Source organism: Myiozetetes cayanensis, unplaced genomic scaffold (genome assembly GCF_022539395.1).
Source record: "Myiozetetes cayanensis isolate MyiCay16 unplaced genomic scaffold, myiCay2020 scf9, whole genome shotgun sequence".
Lineage (NCBI taxonomy): Eukaryota > Metazoa > Chordata > Aves > Passeriformes > Tyrannidae > Myiozetetes > Myiozetetes cayanensis.
The window spans coordinates 19,869,874-19,883,091 of NW_026088185.1; the positions used below are offsets into that span (position 1 = coordinate 19,869,874).

Here is a 13,218-nt window from a genome sequence, read left to right on the forward strand (position 1 = left end):
CGTCAACATGTGGGCTTTGCCTGACAGGTTGGGTAGAAGAAATACTTTACTTCAGAGTGCTAAAACAGGCATTTTATCCTGAAAATTGGTTTGTAGATCCCCTTCAGATCACCTTGCTGAAGGCACAGTTGGTGGACCCACATATTGGTGGATTCAAATCTGTTGTAGTTCTGGTGACTTGCAGTTTCTGTGGGTTTGGACCTGCACTCAAAACCATGTTTAATTACTTCTCCATTGACCCAGTTTTGCTACATCTCCTAACATTAACACTGAGTAGGAGGGTAGTAATAGAATTTTTGTCTTCTTACTGTAGTAGAAACAAACAAACAAAAAATGTTTGGGGAAAACTTGCATAAGCAAATGATTTTACTTGGGCAACCTCAAGCTACTGGAGAGTGTGTTCAAAGTGTGCTTTGTGTTTTCAGTGTTATTGTTTTCACTAGCTTCTGTTTAGGTCAGTATGGGGAAAATATATGTCCTTTGTACACACTGAAACAGAACTTTATGAAGTGTAGTCTGACTGGAATTATACAACTTCAGCAGCTAATGAAAATGTAGCTTAATTGGCAGTGATCCTGTCTAAGATAGAATGTGATAACATGGTTAAGCTATGTAAATGCATGCTTATCAAAATGTGGGCTCCAGTTATTCTATTTGTCTTTAATTCGGTATTACATTTTTGTAAGACTTGAACTTACAACTAAATAGCACTGTTTTAATATTATATTTATTAGAAATTACTTGGCTACAAGAGAAATAAAGAAAGTAAAGGAAATTCTTAAGCAACATGTCATTAAATACCAAAGTAACAAGGTTGTTGTCTTTAAGGTTTGTCTTTAAATTATACGCAGATTTTTGCATCTTCCTTTTAGGCAATCAGTTACTATGAGGCTGCACTGAGAAGCGGTGAACAGAATTTCCTTGGCTATGATTTGGCTGAGCTTTTAATGAAACTGAAGCAGTATGAAAAGGCAGAAAAAGTACTTCAGCAAGCTTTAGATCACGAGCCTGGTAGGACTGTTATTAATTCACAGCAAAACATACAATTTCTACTGTTATTTGTGTTTTCTGCATGATTCTAAGAAGTGTAAAAGAGTTCCATGCAAACTGTTTTTTTGAATGTTTCAACACAGGAAACTATTACGTGTCAAGCACTCTAAACTAATCTTTGCTTACATTTAGGTGTGTGTGTGTGTGTTTTGCCAGGACTTTTGAACTTGGAATATCTGTGCTAAATGAAGTCAGTAATGCAATAGCAGAGCTCCACACATGCAAGGTTCTTTCTCTTCTGCACTAACAAATGTTCTGATTCTGAATTGATCAAGTATAGATGAGTCAATCCGGCTGTTAGGGAATGGTCATTTAGGTGGTAAATACAACTCAGTATCCTGTAGAGCGAAGAGATTGAACTGGTCGAAGATGTTGTTTAGGATCTCCCTGTTACATGTTAGGAATATGAACTTACAAGACTTAAACTTCTGGACTTTTTTTCCCCTTGTTTTTGTTAAAAGGCAGTTAAGAAGTTTTGAGCTGTTTAGTTGAGCTATAGTCTTAATTAAGGAAATCTTTTTGTCAGTGGTTTAATTACATTAGTTAACCGTTGAGGCAATCTGAATATGGAAACAGTATTATCAAGTCTTATTACTACTTCATTCTGTAAGGTTTTTTACACCACTATTTTCTGAGTTCTTTTGTGCTTTGCAAGGGAGTGTTGGTTTTCTGTCTTGTTTACTTCATACTGAAAAAAATTCTCCAATTTAATGCTGTATTCCTGTCTTAGTTAAGCCTTTGAGGATCTGGCTAATTTAATAATCATGTTCAAGAAAGCTTGATTTTCTAGAGTGGAAAGATAATTAGCAGTAAATACAGTTTGCTCCATGTACTTTAAAATCTTCTCTTCCATCTTAAAATGAAGCAAAAAGTACATAAGCCAATACCCTTTTTGTACGTCTTTTGATATACACAAATTCTGCATGTGAAAATTGTTTATCTTAGCTGATTGGGAAAATTATTTAACAGTTTAATAATTATTTTATTTTTTTTTAGAAATGCTAAAAATACCCTTAGTTTGTGAAAGAAAAATTAATTACAGGAAATGTACTAGAGGGAATGATCTTACATGGTTGTCTCCACAGTCTAATCTCTGATTTAGAATAGCATGTCACAATTACAGCACCTTGAAGACCAATTTGCTAATAGAGTGTAGCTCTACATACTTACTTTTATATTTTAATAAAGACAAAACATAGATTTCCATGGCTTTTATATTTTAATGTGGAACTGTGCTCAAGATACCATTTTGTCAATAGATTAAAATAAATATAAACCAGGGAGAACTTGTATTCTTAAAATATTAATTTATGTGTATACACTTTAACTATTATTCAAAAGTAGCTTGCTGCTTTGTAAGTAGATACTGAAATATTTAGTTAAAATAACTTTGTATTCATGCCTGATTCAGACTCTAGCAAAAGTAACTTGAGGTTTGACTAGAAATTTCATCAGTCATGCTTTTTGCATGTACAGTAACACATTGAATCAATTTGGACATTTTTCATTGACTTTGAAGAGGATTTAGACAAGAAATGTCAGGAATGGCTTTATTTCCTGTCCATTTAAATCAAAATATTTTCTCTCCTATTTCTGAGAATGCAAATAGACTAGAGCATCTCAATTTTTTTGTATTCCTTTTTCATCTTTCAGTATCTTTGGCCTTAAGTTTCACTTTGTTTGTAGTGTGTAATGTTTGCTCTGCTCTCTACAAACATACTCTGCCTACCATCAAAACACTGCCTCAAATCACAATCCTGAGTAGGTAAGATGGAGCTTGTGAGTCTTTCATGTAAGCTCTTGCCTGCAGGATATGGAGAGCTTCATCTTTCTTTGACTTTACCAGGATCAGGTCCTTCAAGAATAACGTTTTTTTAACGTAATTATTACAGTTAATGAATTGTCTTCACTGATGGAAGATGTACGTTACCAGGTGCTTCTGGCAAAAATTTACAGCAAAATGGAGAAGATTGACAGTGCTATTGCTTCACTACAACAGGTAAAAGACAAGACATACCTATGAAAGCTTGCAATGTCCTCATGTTTATCCCTGGTTTCACTTTTATCCCAGATTCTAACCATAATACTCCTGCGAATGTGGGAATGCGTATATGCCAGGGGTAAAGCACTGGTGACTGTGCAAAATCTGAAATACATAAGGGGCTAGAAAGTCTAAGCTTTTTACAAGTAGTATTACCTGAATTTTAGATCAGAGTGCAAGCTTTTACTGGAAGCCTGCAGTTATAGTATGCCTTCATTTGTGTGTGGAGCATCGTTTTAGCAGAGCAGGTGACAATAAAATTGGCCGTGGACACAGCTATGTTACATATCTTTAGCTCGGCACTGAACACCATTCATAGAGCAATCTGCAACAGCTTTCAATGCCTACCTGTCATTTTGTTGTACTGCTGTTTATTTTAAAAAGCAATAATATCTTCTCATTCTGGAGTTGAATATTATCACTCAGGCTAGAAGGGACAAAGTTGGAAGCTAGAGATTTAGTCCCTAAGAAGATACTTTCTCAACACAAAGATTGAGCAAGAGGTTGAGCCAGTAGATTCTATTCCATTATACCTCAACTCCGTGAGAGTGAAGGTAACAGAAATGGTAAGCCTTGGTAGTGTCTTCTGACCAGCAAGAAAATTAAGGTGTTTAGATTGGTTAGAAAGGTAATTGTATGTAAGAATTAAAAGCCAACCGATACTGGTATTAAATCTGATGTTAAATTCTTACATCTTTTTTCCTTATAGTCTACCATTTTCTTTCACAAGGTTGACTTTTTTAAACCCAATTCTCCTTTAGTAAAATTACCCCTTGAGCAATCTCATTCTCTTATCTTTTCTTTACTTTCTTAGTTTTTCCAGGTTTCTCACTGTATCACACTTTAAAAAACTGTCTCTCTCCTTTTGTTGTTGCTGTTTTTGTTACTGCCCTCAAAACTGTCCTTCCTACTACCCATTCTCTTTGAAATATTTCTGTCCCCTTTCCTTTTGATGCCATGTTCATTTACACAAAACCACACCTGTATTTTGATCATTTTAGGAGAACTAACTGCTCAGTCATGTTACTGCCTCTTAAACAGGTTTATTCCCTTGGCTTTAGAAGTTCTCCCCAGATTCTACTTTGTGTTTTTGTTCTCCTTCCCTGCTAGGCAAAATGGTAGGGTGTATGAAGCAAAATAGTATTAATGCGTCCTTCTCTTAAAAAAATTAAGTACATTATTTTCAAGTAGATAATATAAAATTAATTCCTTTGAAAATTTTTGACTGCTCACTGCTCTCCCCACACTAGGCTCGGGAATTACAAGCCAGAGTGCTTAAACAGGCTCAGCTGGATGCAGTTCCTGCACAGAAACAGTTAGCAGCTGAAATTTGTGCTGAGATTGCAAAACATTCTACAGCCCAGCGAAACTATGAAAAAGCAATTAAATTTTACAAAGAAGCCCTTGTTCACTGTGAAACCAATAACAAGGTCAGTTCTCCCTCTGACTATTTTGCATTGTTTTTTCATTCGGTTTTTAGATCTCGCAGTACATTTTTCCAATTATCCACAGAGTAGAAGTGTATTTGCAATTGTTTCTGCTTCATGATATACATAGAGCCTTGAACTTTCTGCCCTTCATTGCTTATCATGATAAAATAGTTGTATGTACTGGTAATTTCTGCCTCTTATCCCAACTCCTGACTTAAGTGTTGGTGTGTGAGCACTCTGAGGTGTCCGTTAGGTCATACAGTGACTCTGTCTTCAGGTACCAGTTTAGTGTGCGTAAGGTATGGCAGGGTAATAATGGAAATTATTTTAGTCTTTCTTGTTACCTGTCCTCTGGAATGAACTCCCAGTGATTTTGGTCAGTTCAGACAATGTAATTTTTGTTCATTTTCCATTAATTTCTATCATAATTATGTTATATATTTAGTCGTGTGTGAAGATTTCTTATTTTACTGCTTCTTACTGAACAGCTGTCACATTCACCAGCTGCTAAATTATCAGCATATCACCTAGTTGTAATACTTGAACTCATGTGTTGTGGTTTCAAGAATCTAGGCCCTTCATAAAGATACAACTTCAGCATATCTGAGAAAGGCTTTCCTCAAGGCATCTTCTAAGAATGATGATGGAGAAGAGAAATAAATTAGAAGGGGAATAAAAACATCCTTAAAGTAGTGACTTCCCTATCTACCGTTAAGAGCAAGCCTGTCATAGTACAGGTGTGGCTTTGGCTTTTGTTATCAGTATCAAAGTCTTAATCTTTTACCAGCATGGCATTTCCCTTCAATTCTTGATAAAATCACACTATTGAGAGATTCACGTTGTTACCAGATGTGCTGTGCTGCTGGCATTTGTACTGAATATCTCTTAGATGCACTTACTGATGATTTTTGATTCAATCCTTCTTCACTAGCAAGACAGAATACAATGACATCTTAGAAAATACAAGTCTTAATTTATAATTAATTACTTATTGCCTGCTTAGCGTACTGAAAGCAAAATACTTTGCTACCCACAATTAGTATAAAGGAGTTATCTCAATTTATTTTTATAGCTTCGGTAGATTTGAACTTATTTGCATCCCTTCATTTTTAAAAAACGTTGCTAGTAGAAGATTGGAATTGAATTCTTTTAGGTTGCAAAATATGATTTTGAGCTCCTAAACATTCCCCTGTTTCTTGGTGTCTTCAGAGTTTACTTTCCTTAAAATTATATATGGAAATAATGGAAATTCCTTTAAAGCTATTTGTACCTTGTTTCATCAGAACAAAATATCCTGTATTTTAGCCAAAGTAACCCAAAATAGATTTGAAATATTTTGCATTAAACAAATTATTCAGGTGAATGTGAACAGATTGCTGCCTATGTCTTAAGGAGTTTGTGTTTTGTTGTTTTACATAGTTAAATCTGGTAGGAAGTACCCTACCTGTGGTTCTCTGACCAGGTAAGAGGCAAAGCAGTTTCTGGATGCAGACTTGAAGCGGATCACAGATTGTATCAAGCACATCATTTCATAGAATCGTTGTTTGTGTTGGAGCTGAAAATTTAGAGACCACTTCCAATCAGCAGAATGTAGTATGGAAGTTCAGCTTAACTGGCTAAATTTTTCTCTTACCTGCTCAAGGCAGGAAGAGTTCCTTGACAACAAGGCTGGATTTTTGATATTCCATTGTATTGTGCACATAAGAACAGTGGGTTAAAAAAGCTGTCATAATGAAAGTTCTTACATGCGTGGGTTCTCTGTATCATTTCAGTGCTTACCCTCCTGCCTTTCTGTTCCAGAATTACATGGTATATGTTTGAATATGTAAATAACAGGAAGTAAGAAGAAAACAGTTGTTAAAAACTATGCAAGTAGCCTGTGTATCCTGAACAGGATGTTCAAAACACTATTCTGATTCAGGAGTGCTTTTCACAAGTTTAACTAGAGAATGAATTATGATACCATTATAAATGCCTCCTTTTTGGAAACAAAATCAAAACACATTTAAAATTAAGCAGGAGTGACATTGCTTACTGTTTGTCTACTGCTAATTTTACTTTGTGATCAGTTTACCTTCTGTTTGCTTCAATGAAAGCTTGATTGAATATGTGGTAACTTGTGTTTATAAACTTTCCTGTGGCATTTTATTCCGAATAGTCTGTGATGGCACTTCAGCTTTAAGAATGCATGCTTACATACATTTCAGTTTGTTAATATTTGCTCTGTGATTGCTTCTCAGAAATGGATCCACACAGAGTCTTAATGTGGTAGGTTTGGAAATGCAAATAAGAAAACTGTTTCTTGCTTCTACTCCAGAACTAATTGGTGAATGTTAATGAGGTATTTGTTTCTTTCAATGAATTTAAAACTACTTGCACTTACATTTTTTTCCAAGACCATTATTCATACCAAAATACTATAGTCTTCAGAACAATACTATCTGAGCAGCTCTGTTTTCAACGTACCTTCAGAATATCCCTTGGAAGAAGAAAAGTTTTTTCTGTTCTAAAGGTGAGGGAAAGAAAATGAATTAAACTAATTGACTGAAAGCCCACAGGCAACAGTAGAGAAGGCTCTCTCTTTAGAAGAGATACAGTTTTTCCCTGAAACTCTACAATACCAGGTTGATACTTGTAGAACTGAACCAACTTTCTTCATCTTGGAATTACATATGGTTAAATATTTTAATGTACAGGCAATGTTGGAACTTGCACGTTTATATCTTGCACAAGATGATCTTGATGCCTGTCAATATCAATGTTCCTTACTGCTGAAGAATGACCAAGATAATGAAGCAGCAACGATGGTATGTGCTATTATACCAATCCTGAATCATGTTTTTTGAAGTTTACGTGCTTGTAATATACTGTATTCATAAATTATTACTTTTAAGAAAGCTTTTTATTTCAAAACACATGTGAAAAATCTGTTACAACAAAATGTTTTTCTGTTTATGCTGGATAATGTTTCGGTATGAAGTTTCTAGCAATCATAGTCTTTGTTCTATCTTGATACAAAAGTGTATCAATACAAAATGTGTCTTTAAAAGTAGAGGAAAAAGTGGTAGTAATAAGATTGGCTAAAGTATGGCTAAATGCATGTTTTGTTAGCAGTTGACTAATGGTCAAGGAAGAAACTATTTTTCCAGCACAGTAATATTAAGAAAAATATTTTTAAAAAGTTACAGAAGAAAAGAACTATGTTCTTTAGGTTGTTTTACAGCCTCATCCAACCTTGTTAATCATATTCCTACTTAACAAGTTTTAATCACAGCTGCAGGTTTTCTGTCCAGGGCTTGTATACTTCCTGGCTTAAAAGACATCTCAATAGACTGAGCAACTTTTGACTGAACAGATTAGGAACAAAATTATTTTAAGATGGAAATAATTCATTTTCTTATAGCAGTCTAACATCTGAAATTTATCCTAGTATGGTGCATGAACAGGAATAATAGCACTCTTAATATATGCTATTAAATCTACTCTGTATTAGATACCTATCAGTGGAGAGAAGCAGAAATAAAATAATTTCCTTTATTTGCACTGCTGTAGTGGGCTGCTGTCTTTTTTTTAACCCTAACTTTAAACTTTTCCTTTCCATATGCTTACTCTACATGTATGCTAAATAAAATCTAGGAGTGAAACTATGCAAGGGAAAACAAATGTATTTGAAAGGTAGAGCAGATTGCTTAATTATCTTTTAATTTCCACCTTCCATGAGAAATTGAGATATGAGCCTGTACCTGTTTGTTATTACCCTGTGTGTGTGTATATAGTGTTTGTTTTCCAGAGGGTAATGAAAAGTCCAACTCAGTTTACTTCTTGTGCAATTCCTGCAGCACTTTAAAACTATAGTTTTAGCTCCTCACTTCATATAGCCAGACTTCATTATTTATAATTTTTATTTAATATTATATTTGATATATATTTTCACAATTTATAATATCTTGATTTGTTTTCTCTAAATTGTTCAATGTTATAGATGATGGCTGATCTCATGTTCAGGAAGCAAGATTATGAACAAGCAGTTTTTCATTTCCAGCAGCTCCTAGAACGCAAGCCAGGTGAATATTTAGCAGTGATATTTTTAATTCTTTCTGATATATAGTTCTAACAAGAGAGAGGAATAAATATCTAAAGAAATTTTTACTTGATTAAAAGGATAGGTGTTAATTATACTGTAATGAATACTAGAGCCAAAGACCATTACTGTATATCTAATTATAAAGATATTGTAGGGGAATATGAGAAAATTATTTGTTATAGATACAGTAATTTACTTTGCTGCATTGTAATGTACGTAGTTTACCTTAATCCAAATACAGCTGGGGTGTTATTTACTTTTATGTTACTTATGTAACTATTATGTTAACAGTAAAGCACTTTCTTTTGTGTTTAAGATATTAAGTGCACAAATACATAGGTAGCATTTTATTTCAAGATTAGATAAAGGAAACTTGTCTTGGACAGGATTAAGTTTCTTTTAGCAATTTTCAAATTGTGACCAGAGAGAAAGAGCTACTAAAACTATTTTAAAATTGTACTATAATGATTGTAAAACTTTCTTGTGGACTTTGAAAGAAGTCATGAGAGTGCAAAAAATGGTTTTGTTTCTTTTGTCAGTGGTTACTACGTAATCTGGCCTTACTTATGTATTAAATCATATTTTATTTTTGTATGTGAAAAAATTAAGGCAGGCTATTTCTTAAGCTATTCGGACAGCAAGTAACTATAGTTACAGTGTCCTAATTATTTGTATATTTAGATAACTATGCAACCCTCTCGCGATTAATTGATCTGTTAAGAAGAGCTGGAAAACTAGAAGAAGTCCCAAGATTTCTTTTAATGGCTGAAAAACATTCTTCCAGAACAAAGCTTGAACCAGGATTTCACTACTGCAAAGGACTGTATCTTTGGTACTTGCAATTACAATTAAGATAAGATTTATTTGATTATGTAGTATGTATTTAAATTAGCTTTTTTGTCATCCACTGTCATTTAGAGGTGCTTTGTTAATTACTTAAGGTGCTAGGTTTTAAGGCAAGGTCTCAGTTTCTCTAAATATCTCCGGATATTTTTCCTGGTTCAATAATGTATTACTACTTATCTACACATTTTAGAATTTTGAAGACTATTTTTAGCTTGCAAAAACAAGTTCCTTGCAATAGTATGTGTGCTGTTCAAACCTTGCATTATCAGTGTGTGTAAGTGCTTTGTTTGTTTTTAAATACTTGGGTTTCTTCTTGGCATGTGGTGGGATTTGGAACAGCAAATTTTACTTGGCCAGGTTTAAATATTTTAATTCTCTGTGTAGGTATATAGGGGAACCAAATGATGCACTCCGGCATTTTAATAAAGCTCGAAAGGACAGCGACTGGGGACAGAATGCAGTCTACAACATGATTGAAATTTGTTTGAACCCAGATAATGAAACGGTGGGTGGAGAAGTCTTTGAAAATCTGGATGCTGACACAGGGTAGGTGAATTAAATGAATAATGCTTGGGTTCTTCTGTCATTCCTTTCCTCTGCTACCTGTTGATAATGTGCCTAATTTAGATTGTTAGAACATTGAGATCATCTAACACTATGAATATTTTATGTTATTGTAAGAGACCATTCTACTCTGTAGTAATTGAGTCTCAAGCACAAAATGTAGAAGATTTTCTCTGGAATCCTGATCACTTACAGGTTACAAACAGATTGTTGGATTAGAACTGCTTTTGTTACAGAAGAGAATCAGTGTAGAATGCCTATATACCAGAGCCATTTTTTACAAAATGGCACGCCTTTAGCATAGAAGCAGTTCTAACTTGTAATTAATTTGTTGTATGTTAAAAAAATAAGCTTTTATGAACACTTCCTTTCTGATAATAGTAATTCAACAGAGAAGCAGGAGTCTGTGCAGTTGGCTGTAAGAACAGCAGGAAACCTACTGAAGGAGCTCAAGCCTCAAACAATTAAGGGTCACATTCAACTGCGAATCATGGAAAATTATTGTCTCATGGCAACCAAACAAAAATCAAATGTTGAACAAGCGCTGAACACTTTCACTGAAATAGTCCTGGATGAGGTTAGTAACCTGTCTCATTTCCTCAGTCTTCCCTTTCATACTTACTACATTTTTTTAAACTAGTCTCACAGTTTACAGTCAGCAGTAGGACTATGTGTTGGTGCTATTCATTCTAAGGATTTTTTTTTCCTGTTAAAGAATATATAAAATTTGAAAAAACATTTCTGAAATAGCAGTGTATTTTAGAAGTTTTCAGTTGAATTGCATATTTAGAACACAACTGAATGCTAATATTGCCAGTTTCTGAAACGTGAATAGGCTATTTGGTTACTGGGTTTGTTGCTTTGTCTGATGATAAAGGCTATACAGTGCTTCATGGCAATTGGACAGAATTTAGACTCCAGGACAAGAATATCCATCACCTTAAAATTCATCCTTATGATGGAAATTTTCAATATTTTATAGCTGCTTGTATTCATTAGTTTTAGGATTAATAATGGATATTCCTGTTACCTGCAGCTTTTAACAGGTGTAACCAGCAGGTGTAGACACATTTAGTGCATCAGAATACCAGAAAATCATAGAATTAACTGGGTGGGAAGAGACCTCCGAGATCCAACCCTGCTGTGATTACTAGATCATGGCACTCAGTGCCACATCCAGCCTTATCTTAAAAACCTCCAGGGACGGTGAATCCACCACCTCCCTGGGCAGGCCATTCCAATGCCTGATCACTCTCTCTGTAAAGAACTTCTTTCTAATATCCAACCTAAACCTCCCCTGGCAGAGCTTAAGCCCATGCCCTCTTGTCCTATTGCTGATTGCCTGGGAGAAGAGACCGACCCCCACCTGGCTACAACCTCCTCTCAGGTAATTGTAGAGAGTGATGAGGTCACCCCTGAGCGTCCTCTTCTCCAGACCAAACAACCCCGGCTCTCTCAGCCTCTCCTCAGTAGGACTTGTGCTTGAGTCCCTTCACCAGCCTGGTTGCTCTTCTCTGGACCTGCTCCAGCACCTCAATATCCTTCCTGAACTGAGGGGCCCAGAACTGAACACAGCACTCCAGGTGTGGCGTCACCAGCGCAGAGTACAGGGGAAGGATCACTTTCCTGCTCCTGCTGGCCACACTGTTCCTGATCCAGGCCAGGATGCCATTGGCCCTCTTGGCCACCTGGGCACACTGCTGGCTCAATCCTTCAGTTACTACTACCTATTAACTGTGCTAAACTGCACCTTGTCTAAGTTGAATACACTGATGCTGATCTTGTGTAAGGCAGTTCTAAGAATTACAAACAAGGTGTCTCTTTGCCTTCAGTACTGGCCTCTCAATCCTGCTCAGGATTGATCTGAGGTCCTGTGAGTATGGAATGTTTTTCACATTGTGACAGTTCCAGCGAGGAAGAATGCTCCAGTTTATTTAGTTATTTCCTTCCGGGGTTACATAAAATGTATAGCTTTAATCCCTTCAGACTTCTGAGGTTATTGCTCCATGCCAGGTGTGACTGTTGAAGGAAAAGGGAATGAGGGGATTTTGGTGGGGTCATTTTTTTTTTAACACACTAAGACAAACGTATTTACAGCACAACCCTACAAAGAGATGTAGAGGCAGAATACCAGTAATGAACCAAGAACACTGAGAGGGAGAAAGAAGCTTTTAAGTTAGCTGCTGATAGAACTACTCTGCATTTAGGAGCCAGTTTCCGGATGTGAGCCCCATTCTCATCCTTTACTAATAAAGATGAGATGTTAAACATCACACTTGCTCTTGTACTTCTTTTACTACTTGCTTTTGAGGCTCTTGCATAGAATGGTGGCTTTTAAGAATCCTTTTTATTTATACACAGCTTTTAGATGAATATAATTTAGATTTATGCTTTTGGGAGCTGTACACCTAATGATAGGAATCAGTGTCCTTATTGGACAGGCACTTCTAAAAGTGGAAAATACCACTTGTATTGTAACCTCAAGTAAGTTCAGTTTCTATGTGAAGTAATTATTTTTATATAAAAAGGATAGCTCTCAGTGGTATCAGACTTCTTTTCTTTGCAGAAGAAATACCTGTGGATGTTTTCAGCACTTCCTTAGCCTGGTGTTTATTATAATTAGTCTTACAGAAATAATTATAGCACTAGGTGGAAAACATGTTTGTAAGATTAAATGTTCTATCTTTTCTTTATTTCCTGAGATTTAGCTTTTAGTTTAGTTTTCAGATAAAAGTGGTAAAAGTCTTTCTCTAAAAAAAAAACAATTGAAAGCAAAGTAAACCAGCACTAAGCAGTCACTATACTTATTACTGCAGAAGGATTATATACCAGCACTTTTGGGAATGGCCACGGCCTACATGATCTTGAAACAGACTCCACGAGCCAGAAATCAGTTAAAACGGATTTCAAAAATGAACTGGAATCTCATTGATGCAGAGGAGTTTGAAAAGAGTTGGCTTCTGCTTGCAGATATATATATTCAATCTGCAAAATACGATATGGCAGGTGAATTATTAAAACGGTGCCTCCGTCATAACAGGGTAAGTGAATGCACATTGAAAGTAACCTATTTGAACTAATCTAAATGTTTAGTTTTTCTCTGAAACAGAATTTTGAAATGTATTTCTTTGTTCAGTTGCCTGGTATTTTGCTTAGTAAGGACAAGTAGACCAAAACAAGGCAGGAAACCAGCAACTTTGCAC

General features: G+C 35.4%; 1 protein-coding gene across 1 annotated transcript in view; it reads left to right on the plus strand.

The window, feature by feature from the left end:
• Positions 1-13,218, plus strand: part of TTC21B (tetratricopeptide repeat domain 21B) — a 33,726-nt gene that overhangs the window by 16,723 nt on the left and 3,785 nt on the right. The window contains 9 exon segments of the mRNA XM_050339958.1: positions 873-1,011; positions 2,943-3,049; positions 4,342-4,521; positions 7,218-7,328; positions 8,504-8,585; positions 9,287-9,437; positions 9,836-9,997; positions 10,397-10,592; positions 12,832-13,056. Coding sequence (XP_050195915.1) covers positions 873-1,011; positions 2,943-3,049; positions 4,342-4,521; positions 7,218-7,328; positions 8,504-8,585; positions 9,287-9,437; positions 9,836-9,997; positions 10,397-10,592; positions 12,832-13,056 — 1,353 coding nt within the window.